The sequence below is a fragment of the Colletotrichum karsti genome (genome assembly GCF_011947395.1).
Source record: "Colletotrichum karsti strain CkLH20 chromosome Unknown Scaffold25, whole genome shotgun sequence".
Lineage (NCBI taxonomy): Eukaryota > Fungi > Ascomycota > Sordariomycetes > Glomerellales > Glomerellaceae > Colletotrichum > Colletotrichum karsti.
The window spans coordinates 27,458-38,811 of NW_024065925.1; the positions used below are offsets into that span (position 1 = coordinate 27,458).

Sequence of the window (11,354 nt, forward strand, 5' to 3'; positions counted from 1 at the left end):
GCAAGGAGACCATTTGGGAAGCCGGCCATTGACGCTGTTCCCGACCTGACGTTGCCAACAGTGAAAACGATCTGGCCCTGGGTCGCTCTGCTGTCCCGACTTTTAAAGCTCAGGGAATCAAATCGTTCAACGTCGGGCCAATACACCCAGAGCATACCAATTTCAATATGGCCAAGAAGCAAATCGAGGTTAATTGTGATATGGGAGAGGGTTTTGGCAGATGGAAGATGGTAAGTGACTTGCATTCATTGAGGCCTAACCAATTCTAATGACTTCGGAACAGGGCCCAGACGAGGAGTTGATGAAATTCATTGATGTCGCCAACGTTGCGTGCGGGTTTCATGCTGGCGATCCCTCCATTATGCTACGGACTGTTCGTCTGGCCAAGCAACATGTTATCCGAGTCGGAGCGCATCCCGGCTTTCCAGATCTCTTTGGCTTTGGCCGAAGGAGAATGGAAATCGACCCAGAAGACATGTATGCACTCATGCTCTATCAAGTCGGCGCATTGGTCGGGATCCTGGAGGCGGAGGGAATGAAGCTCAACCACATCAAGCCCCATGGACAATTATACTTCTACGTCCACCGCGATGAGGAGATCCGAGACGCCGTCGTCAGAGCTGTCAGCAAGTTCGACGTTCCGTTGTATGGCCTACCACATGACACAATGAAGGAGGTCTGTAGCAAGTATGGTGTCACGTTGGTTCACGAGTTTTATCCCGATATTCAGTACGACGCGACTGGTCATCTTGCTCCAGTTAAGGGGGAGCAAGCCAACGGCAAAGTTGTGGGAGAAAGGTTGGCCAACTTCGTCAGAGATGGACATGTAACCACTCCGGACGGCGCTCGAGTTGATCTCGGATTCGGCGACGTTTCGAAGGCGAGCTTTAGTATCTGTGTCCACTCTGATTTCCCCGCAGCGCTGGAGAATGCTGCTGCTGTCAGGAGTGTTGTAGATCGTCTATTCAATTAAGGCTAGTTTTAGCCGTTCTCAGACTTCATGCTAGCTAAACATTTGTATCCGTGAATTTGGCCCGCATGAAGCTCTTGTCGCCCAACGGCTGAAGCGTAGATGAACCGCAACTTGGAAGTCTAGCTTCCAAAGCCACGAACATGGGGGCTGCAGGGCCTCAGGCTCTGGTCGGTATTGGGATAGATACGGTTCACTCAACCCGCAGATCGACCTCACACCCCTCTTTTTCAGACAGAGTTTGCGGGGTCAAAATTGGAGGTGCTTCTCCAAATGGAAATATGTCGCCCAAAACTTCCGTTCAGCCGGAGATAGGACCAAAAATGTTATCATAATGCGATGCCTATCTCTTGACCATGTTTGATAAGCTCCTGGGCGTCTTGTACGTCACTGCCTCCAGCACCAAGTCGGATAAATACTACTGCTAAGTGCTAACAAACAGGTCCATTTCACGCGATGGACTAACTTTCGTCATAAATGCCCCCTCTTACTTGACTTCATCACATGCTCCAAAATGCAGGCACTCAAGACTGTTCTTATTGCTAATCGCGGCGAAATTTCCGTCCGATGCATCAGGGCTTGTAAGAAATTGGGAATAGAGACGGTGTCTCTTTACACGGCAGCCGACTCCGGCTCCCTTCACGTTTCTCTGGCCACTCGAAGTGTCCTTCTTGAAGAGGACGGTTCCGCTGCATTTTCAAACATGTATGTTTCGTTTACGAGTCAAATAACCTTGGTCAATACTGAGCACACCTAGCGACAACATCTTGAAAATTTGTCAAGATCACAATGCGGACGCAGTTTTTGCAGGCTATGGTTTCCTCAGCGAGAGTGCCGAGTTTGCTCGCAGAGTAGAGGAACATCACATGGTCTTCGTTGGCCCTGATGCAACATCAATCGAAGCTATGGGTATGAAACATACGGCCCGTGAAGTTGCTATTGCCGCAGGAGTTCCCGTGATTAAAGGCTCTGGGCTGCTGGGCAGCCCTGATGACGCGGTTGAGGCGTCGAATATCATTGGTTTGCCAGTAAGTTCATCGTAACCACAAGAACAGCACACGACGAAATCGGGATGGTACATAGTGAATAAGCCGAGACTCGGAATACACTAAAAGTACGTTTCTCCAGGTCATGCTGAAGGCTTCCGGCGGTGGTGGTGGCATGGGGACTCAAATATGCTGGTCCGAAGAAGAGGTACGCAACGGTTTCTCCTACGTGAAGGGAAGAGCGCAGGCTCTTTTCAAGGATGCCGGTGTCTTTTTGGAGAGGTATTATCCGAAATGCCACCACATCGAGGTTCAAGTAAGTCTCGAGTTCTGCGATACGCATTTTGAAAGAACAACTATTAATCATACAGATTTTCGGGAATGGTTCCGCTGTCATCCACTTTGGTGAGCGAGAGTGCAGTATTCAACGACGATTGCAGAAGGTACAGAAGCCCGCGGAACATGCTTGTTGTGATTCGTTGTGAAAACTAACTGTTTCAAGGTGGTAGAGGAATGCCCGAGTCCGCATTTGAGCGACAAGCCTGAGTTGCGGAAACACCTACTCGAATGCGCTTTGTCTCTAACGAAGGCCATCAATTATCGTTCTGCTGGAACTGTGGAGTTTCTTGTGGATGATGAGTCGCACGATTACTTCTTTCTAGAGATGAATACGCGTCTTCAGGTTGAGCATGGAATTTCCGAGTTATGCTATGGAGTCGATATCGTGGAGCTGATGTTGAAGCAAGCCGATCATCAGCTGATCGGAGCTGGAGGCATTCCGACTGAAGAGCTGCTCCCTCTTCAAACGGACCATCCCGTTGGGGCGGCCATTGAAGTGCGCATATGTTGCGAGAATCCGGCCGCGGGCTTTCTTCCATCTTCTGGTCTAATACAACAGCTTCAATGGCCTCATAATGACCTAGCCCGAGTTGATACCTGGATCCAAGCAGGTACTCAAATCAGCTCGGACTTCGGTAAGAGCAAGACCTAGCATACCAACACTGCTAAATATTTTAGGCTAATTACTCTTAAGACTCTCTTCTTGGCAAGATCATGGTACATGAAGACAATCGAAATTTGGCAGTTCGGGCCTTGATTGATGTGCTGCAAAATACCAAAATTGGCGGCGTTGTCAATAACCTAACCTTTCTACGTCATGTTATTTCATCCCAAGGTATGTAATGCGACAGTTTATGGAGCACCCATGTTCTAATATCATCAAGTCTTCAGAAGAGGACACACGCTTACGACCTTCCTTTCTGAGCAATACAAGTTCTCACCTGTCGGTTTCCAAGTCGTGAACCCGGGTGGTCATACAACTATCCAACAAGCCCGCAACCGCAACATCAAGGGATTTGGCGTTCCTACTGGAGGTCCCATGGATGACCTCTCAGCAACGCGTACGTATCTCATGGAGTGTTAACGACATATCGGAAGATGACTGACGCTCTCCGCGAAGTGGCTAACCTCGTCGTGGGCAACCCTGAAGATACCGAGTGTTTGGAGGTAATCATGATGGGCCCTGAGCTTGTGTTTCTCAACACATCTGTGATATCAGTCTGCGGCGCTGAGTTACCTGTCACGTTAGATGGCAAGCCCGTCGACATGTGGTCCCGTATTCAGGTTCAACCGAACCAGAAGCTCAGGCTTGGTATTGTCAGCGGCCATGGATGCAGCTGCTACATTGCATTCAAGGGAGGCTTCCCCTCAGCGTACGTAACCTTCTATTTTCATCTTTCAAGTTGGCTCAACATTCTGACAAGATTCTGCAGTGCCGACTGGTTGGGCTCCAAATCAACAACGCCGAGTCTCGGCTTGGGAGGACTGCAGGTAAGGATTCTGCGTTCCTCTCCAACTATCGTACTATTCGCTGATGGCATATGATGAAGGGGCGCGTATTGAAACACGGCGATTACATTGAGCTGACAGATCCCTCTCTTGGCGAGTCCATGCAAACGATCAGCCTGCCGGCGCAGCTGAGGCCTCCGCTCGACGTCGCCAACATATACGTGATGCACGGCCCTCATGATTCTGACGAGTTCATTACCAAAAAAGGACGGCATGATCTTTATTCGACAATATGGAAGGTCAATCATAACTGTAGTAGAACTGGTATACGGCTCGACGGCCCTGCCGTTGACTGGGCGCGTGAAAGCGGCGGTGCTGCGGGCGCCCATCCAAGCAACGTAGTTGACTACCCGTATCCTTCTCCCGGCGGGGTCAACTGGACTGGTGATACACCGGCTATTTTTCCCAGAGATGCTCCTGATCTCGGTGGGTTTCTTTGCTCGTCTACTGTTCCCTCAGCCGACCTTTGGAAGTTGGGTCAGATCAAACCAGGGCACGCTTTCAGGTTTTTACCAGTGACATACGATATGTCTCGCAAGCTTGCCAGAAAGAAGAAGGACTTCATCGCTGCAGTCCGCGAGTTTCTTGCTGAAGGTGTCATCATTCCGGTGACATTAGTTTTGGACGAGGAAGAGCATGGCACTAGCTCTGTGCTTAAGAAAGTGAAGGGTACCACAGATGCTTCAACCTTGATAATTCGTCAGGTAAGTCCAATTGACTCTTGGTGTTCCAAAGACGCAACTATACTGGCACTGACATCACGATAAGGCCGGCGATACTGCCGTTCTTGTGGATCTTGGCTTCCAAAATGCCACGCTCGAAACTTCTGTGCGGGCAAACAGCCTCGCCTCGGCCATTCAAGCCTGTGCAAAGAAATACGTTTCCATCCGCATCAACATCAGCTGTTAGTGCTCCTCGAGTTGCATTGAGGAACGTTCTTCTCGCATTGAAGTGCTAACATACTTGTAGCCGTACTGCTAGAGTTCGACCCCAACCTAATTTCACAGGCAGAGATTGTCAATCTCATCGAATCATCTAGCAGCGACGTCAAACGCGTAGATGTTCCCATGAAGTGCCGGCTTCTGAAGTTGCCAATAACATTTGATCATCCTGCCTTGAAAGAGTCGGAGGAACGGTACACCAAACTGATTCGTTCAAAGGCGTCATACCTTCCTGACGGCGTCAAGTATGTCCAGGAGAATAACGGTCTGGTAGAGAGAGAGGATGTCTTCCGTATCTTGAGCAGCCATCGTTTCATGGTGGTTGCTGTAGGGTTCATGACTGGCCTCCCACTCATGCTACCCCTCGACCCTCGAGTACGGCTGTCAGCTCAAAAGTATAATCCCCCGAGGACGTCAACGCCACCAGGGACTGTTGGACTTGGAGGCCGCAGTTTTTGCATCTATCCTGCTGACCAGCCCGGCGGTTACATGCCCATCGCGCGTTCAATTCCCGTCTGGGACACGTTCTCCCTCAGGAAGGGTTTCGCCGATGGTCAGCCATGGCTCTGTGAGCCCTTCGATCTCGTGGAATTCTACGAAGTAGATCTGGTGCAATACTCTCACATAGAGAAGGCCTTTGAGTCGGGAACCTGGGAGCCCCTTATTGAGGACACCACGTTTGATAGCGCGCGTGAGCTTGCAAACGAGGCTCACATTGAATCCTCCCTTGAAGGCAAAGAGTTTGATCAGCGCCAGAAAGCTGCGGCAGCGGAGATGGCACGTCGAGAACAGAGGCTGTACACAGAATGGAAGGCCGAGACCACTAAGGATGATGGAGATGCCGCCTCAGAAGGCGAGGAAGGGTCCTGTGGCATCGGGGTTATTTCTCCTCACCAGGGTAAAGTTTGGAAGAGTTTGGTGAAGCTGGGAGACAGGATCAGCACAGGTCAAACTGTTGCGATCTTGGAATCCATGAAGATGGAGATTCCTGTCGTTGCGACTGAACTTCATGATGGCCTCATGGTCAAAGCAATTATTGCGAAGGAGGGTGTTTTGGTTTATCCTGGTAGTGCTGTAGTCATGGTAGCCAACTAGTGCAGGTATGAGAAGTCGGAAGACTTCAAGACCATGTAATCACTGGAACCCTCAGGACACCGCTTTCCTCCGCATGCTATGTCGTAACTGCAACATTTCAGATTGCATAAAACGGAACTTGATCGGCCAGTCATAACTCTGCACGAGTACATATGCGAGTTGGGCAGAGCTTTATTGCAACCCCCGCGATTAAGTCGTACTTCTGTACATCGTCGCACCGTTCATTTGAACCCTCAGACTTGCGCAGAGATTCATTCACCCTCCAGCTAAATGTCGAAAGGATTTTGGCGTGGTTTGTCTACGCAGCATCTTCTGTGGTTAACTTACGGTGGCTACATAGTCCGTGACGTCCGGCGGGTAAGGTAATAATCGTGACTGGCGGCGGTGCGGGCTTCCGAGTCGGCATCGTCAATAGGCTCACTTCTGAAAGCGTAAGGGTCGTCGTTTTCGATATTATGGGCGACAACGCAAAGAGAACTACTGCTTGCAGCCTCAGGGATACGCGGGTGCCATTGAATGAGACGTTTCAGCAGAGCCAGACTGGAAAAGTGCGCTGGACATGTCTGCAAAGACATTCGGCAAACTTGGCATCATTGTCAACAACGCTGGCGTCATTTATAACTCCTGTCTCAGCATTGAAACCAGCGAGACCAACTACGACCACGTCATGAGGGTTAAGCTTGAATCTCGCTTCTGGAGTACGAGCGTTGTGATTCCATACTTCCTTGATCGGGGAGAAGGCGGACCATTGATCAACATATCCAATACTTCGGCAATCCAACTACGCCCAACTCCCGTCTGTTATGAAGCAAGCAAGTGAGGACTAACAAACGCCACAAAGGGACTTGCGTTGGATTGGATCAAATAAAACATACGGTACAATGTGATTCACCTAGTGGCAGGAGAAAGCGGGATGTGAGCAGTCATGCAAGCCAGGTCACGCATAGTCGTTTGCTGACAGTTTTCAGGATTTCAATTTATCTTGACGAGCCGAATACTCAGAAAGGTTGTGACCTTGATCGCTTCTCTCATCCTGAAGATATTGGCAGTGGTATGACCTTCTTAGTTAGCAATAAACCCAGCCTAATGACTAGGGCATCTCTGGATAACGGCGGCGTGGGAGTTTGAGGTTTTTAGGCACTGCAGTCTTGGACTTGTTATTCAGCCCGAAGGGACAAATGATCATGTTAACGAGTGAAAACTCAATTGTTACTACAAAATAACCATCCACTGATAGACACTGAGATCCACGAGGACGGTTGTATTGGGCTGCAAATCAAATCAAAAGGTTTCTCACTTGTCTTCATGGTACCCGGCGCCGTAGCCGGTGTCTGGGTAACTTTGAATGGCAGGATCGCATTTAATATGGAAGCTTTGCATTTCAGCCCGGCTCGGAATTGCAAACTGGGCGTCTGTTATGTCCTTAGGCTGGTGCCACTGGACACTTTCTTAGCCGGGTCTTCTAACAGGGTCCTGATTGTACCTTACCGGGGTATGAATACGTGAAGGTGAGAAACACTAGGATTGGTGTGTTGATATCAGACAGGTATCAGAAAAAGTCTGGGCAATACGAGGAAGTGATGGCGGATGGAGAAAAATGCGTAAATGTTATGGGACAAGGTCAGCGAAAAGACTTGGAAATCCCAGGAGGTGACAACTACACCGATACTGACCGAGGTGAGCGAAGGTGAGCCACGGTCACTGGTACCTAGGCAGGCATCAGCCAGAGACCCTTGACCGCCTAGCGTCAAGGTACACTGTCCCTACCTGCCTGTACTGGGCTGATCCCTCCACCGCTGTTTCCCCCCACCATCAACCTAATCAACACAACAAATGCGCTTCCTGCATTTGGCGTCTGTTCAATGCAATACCGACCCTGTCGAACCTGCGCGTCCCCCTTTTCTTCGAGGCGTTCGGCCGATGAGAGATTCAAATCTGAACTCTGATTATACATTCCCGCCGTTCTGCAGCAAAATGTCGTCATGGCGACTCTGCCGCCCAACTCTCTGCTTGCTCGATCCCGGCAAACGCGCGCCGGCGCATCAACAAAGGCTTCCTCAAGTGCAGCTGTCACCACAACAGTAGCAGCACCGCCCATTGCAACGTCCAATCTCAGTGTCTTTCTCACCAACCTTCGCCTGCTCGACTTCCCTTCCTATCCTGATTGGCCAGGGTTCGACGCGCATACCTTCTCCGTGCAGAAGAAGCGCATTCACTGCGTCGAATGGACCCTCTACCAACTGTTCGTGCTGTGGGATCCGGAGGAAGCGCGGAATGTACGTGAAGCAGTTGTTGACTCACGGCCAATGGCATTGCTGACAATTACTGTTCTAGAAACTTCAGCCCTTCTTCCCGCCCCGAGAACACGTCCAGTCCCTAAATCTGCGAGCTGCCCTCCTGCGAAGCCTCGAGCTAGCCAAGAAGAATGGAGTCCTCGGACGAGACGCCGTGGTTCGCAAAACCATGTTAGACGAATGCAAAGGCGAAAGACTGGAAGAGGTCCTCGCCGTATTTTCCTCGGCTGTCTTGAAAAAGATGGTCGCCGATGTTGCGGAAGCCGAGTCTGAATATCCTGCAATCGCTCAGCAACTGGCTTTGGAAAACCGTGGTTACAGCGCTGAGCGGGCCGAACTGATCACGCTTGCTATAGCCCACAGGGTATCGATTGCCAATGCCATGCGGCGCAAGGACGGAGCGAGGAAGGAGTATCGCCGTCTTGCCGACTTGCTCGATTCCAAAGAGCTGGGAATCGTCCGGAGAAAGGAACAGGTCAAGTCGGCTCGAGAACATTCCAAGAGTCGGGGCATTTCAGACGATCTGAAATTGGATACCTGGAGGACGGTCCGTAACAACTGGGCTGGGAATGAGCAGTGGATGGAAACTTTGCTCTACGGAGACGCCAACGCCCGTAAGGACGGTTTGTTAGCGGCGCCTTTCGATCGGGTATGGAGACGCCTGCAATCCGGTCGCCTCTCTGAGCTGGAAGACCACGGCAAAGGTCTGCTGGAGCAACTGGATGGCCGCGTGCAGACACAGAGGGAGAGACTGGCAAAATGGCAGGACTTCCGTCATAGCATGTTCGGCGGCCAGATCCCCTCAGCTCCTGCTGCGGCATCGCGGCCGGCAAAACCAAAACAAGGCCTAGATCTCGAGTTCAACAAACACGAGAAGCTTCACCTCGATCGGATGGGTTCGAGCAGACAGCTCGCCAAGAAGACCCCTCATCTGACCTCGGAGTATGCTGACCTTCTGGACGGATGTGAGAGAGAGTTGGCTCAAGTTGGGTCTGCGCCTTCGGTTGACCTTACCCAACTACTGGGGCCGCCGCCCCCGACCCGGCAATCCGGGCACCCAGAGCGACCGGATGGTATTTCTGGAACAAGAGAGAGCCTTGGGGAGGAAACAATCTCGGAGCTGAGCGAGCTAGAGGAGGAGGGACAAGTTCACCTTGGCCTACGGCGACCGTCGATTCAGGATTCCTTACCCCAATCACGACGTCTCGAGCGTCTGTCCATCAAACTCCCCGACGACATGAAGAAAGCGGCCGACTTGCCACGACCTCTTCCCAGCCCACCGGTGTTGCCACCAGATACCCACGACGAACTCGCAATACCGCCGCCCACCCCACCTTTGCCAGACGATGAAGAGACTACGGAGAAGATTTCTAGTCGACCTCCAAGCCCTCCGCGACTGAAGCAGCGTAGTGTCTCGTTTGACAGCGAAGACTCGCTACCTGAACCGGAGGCTCGATCGCCTACGCAGGAACTTGCAGATCAGATTCTCAACGACATCAACAACGCCTCGCCCTCGCCCGCCAAACGTCCGAAACCTCGTCACACTCTGTCTCTTGCGGAGCGGACAAGACTCTCAATGGCACGGTCATCACGAGGTGTTCGCTACGACCCCGATGACGACGATGACGACACCTTGGCCCTCAAACCCTTTTCTACTCCAAACAAACCGATGGAGGACATCACAATCAACATCACGGACGAGGACGACTTGATGTCTCGCACGAGGAGAAGCATGGCAGGTTTCGAGGCAGCCCGCCAGAAAGCCCAGTTGGATAGGCAAAGATCGTTAAAGAAATCCCGCGCGCGGGCAAGGACCGAAGGCAGCCAATTCCCAGTCGTAGAAGAGGAGACGCTGCAACTGGACCCGGATGCGTCCATCCTTGCGGAAGAGTTGATGACTGTGGAGGATATGGAGGCCGTTTTTAGGAGCCGGCCAAGGATCAAGACGAGTCCGGCACCCTCGCCCTCGAGAAGACCGCTGGAGGCGGAGGATGTGTAGACGTCAAGATGATAAGACAACGACTATTCGATTAACGTTACTCATGAAACATAATACACGGGCTTCGGCATTGGAAGATCTCTATGATTGCTACATGTTGTACAGTTCCAGGAGGCCGGCCAACGTCGACTGCTTGCCACCGTGACAGCCCGACTACCACCCCTGGTTCGTCAATTCCTGCACCCGCCTCACGGTTGCCGAGAAGCCCTCCTTAAACCTCCTCTTGAATCTCTCAGCCTTGAGTCTCTTGCGCTTCAATCCCGGACGCTCATGTCGCTTCTGCATCTGCCACAGGCGCTTGATTCTGTTTTTGGCGACATTGATCTCGAGCGTCTTGATAGCGGTGAAGAAGTCTCGGCCGGCAGTGACTTGGAACGTGCGTCCCGTCGCGGGGCGAGTTCGGATCTCTGGCGTGCGCGCTGTCGCTGGGTAGTGTTTTTGAAGGAAGTCGTCGTGTTCAAAATTGATGAGTTTGGCTATGTCGAACCCGTCAGATGTGGCATCGTACGCGTAAGGAGAGTCGGCCTTTTTGCTGCGAGGGGCTGCCGTCTTCGAGAAGGGTAGGCGGGGGGTCGACGTCTGGGCGGGAGTGTTCGGCACGGTGGGCTCCTTGGTGGCAGGCTTGGAGGCGAAGGAGGACGGTTCGTTGTTGAAGCGGATAACAGAGGTCGAGAAGTTACGCGGCTGCGCCCAAAGCGGCTGGCGAATGGCTTGTGAGGCCTGTGAGCAAGTCCCACGAATGGAGCAGGAGGTGAGCAGTCTCCTGCCCAGGAACCCAATCTCGGACGCCCTGAGCGAGAGACAGTTAGCCAAAGGTAGAAAATTGTGCCAGAGTGATATCTTACATGGAGATTGAGGGCTGGCTGGCCAGGATACGGCGATGTTCGGGTGTGGCTCAAGTTGCGCTGGATATCGAATTGTCACCACGCGAGCTCCTCCGAGAAGATTTCCTGGGAGGATGGAAGGCCCGGCAGATACGTACCTTACCTTGCACCTTCCATCAGGTACCTACTGAGTGTGGCCTAGGTAGATCCATATGGATGGACCTGATTGGAGCAAAAGCCGACACGGATAAGTGTGACACCGAACTCCCGATAGACCCACAGCGATACCCAATCAGACACCCGTCGCGTTACAAGGCTGCTGCGCGTTGGCCTCGCGCCGAATTTTGAATCTCGAGAGCTACCCAAGCTCGACCTGTCTCCAGAACCACGCCATTGC

The 11,354-nt window shown here is 52.0% G+C and overlaps 4 protein-coding genes across 4 annotated transcripts; 3 read left to right on the forward strand and 1 right to left on the reverse strand.

The window, feature by feature from the left end:
• Positions 1-167: 167 nt before the first annotated feature.
• On the forward strand, positions 168-973 carry CkaCkLH20_07718 (LamB/YcsF family protein; the record flags this gene model as incomplete). The annotated part of the gene is made up of 2 exons (XM_038890434.1): positions 168-230; positions 284-973. 2 exons carry the CDS (start codon positions 168-170, stop codon positions 971-973), a joined length of 753 nt encoding a protein of 250 aa, XP_038744042.1.
• Positions 974-1,484: 511 nt separating this feature from the next.
• CkaCkLH20_07719 (acetyl-propionyl-coenzyme a carboxylase alpha chain) lies at positions 1,485-5,840 on the forward strand (the record flags this gene model as incomplete). Its single annotated transcript, XM_038890435.1, has 11 exons — positions 1,485-1,675; positions 1,728-1,998; positions 2,099-2,272; positions 2,328-2,361; positions 3,180-3,356; positions 3,416-3,668; positions 3,729-3,786; positions 3,846-3,994; positions 4,064-4,508; positions 4,573-4,708; positions 4,774-5,840. 11 exons carry the CDS (start codon positions 1,485-1,487, stop codon positions 5,838-5,840), a joined length of 2,955 nt encoding a protein of 984 aa, XP_038744043.1.
• A 1,982-nt stretch (positions 5,841-7,822) lies between these two features.
• CkaCkLH20_07720 (uncharacterized protein) lies at positions 7,823-10,133 on the forward strand (the record flags this gene model as incomplete). The annotated part of the gene is made up of 2 exons (XM_038890436.1): positions 7,823-8,116; positions 8,175-10,133. 2 exons carry the CDS (start codon positions 7,823-7,825, stop codon positions 10,131-10,133), a joined length of 2,253 nt encoding a protein of 750 aa, XP_038744044.1.
• Positions 10,134-10,286: 153 nt separating this feature from the next.
• Positions 10,287-11,004, reverse strand: CkaCkLH20_07721 (uncharacterized protein; the record flags this gene model as incomplete). The annotated part of the gene is made up of 2 exons (XM_038890437.1): positions 10,287-10,923; positions 10,979-11,004. The coding sequence occupies 2 exons, from the start codon at positions 11,002-11,004 to the stop codon at positions 10,287-10,289; spliced, it is 663 nt and encodes a 220-aa protein (XP_038744045.1).
• Between the last annotated feature and the right edge of the window lie 350 nt (positions 11,005-11,354).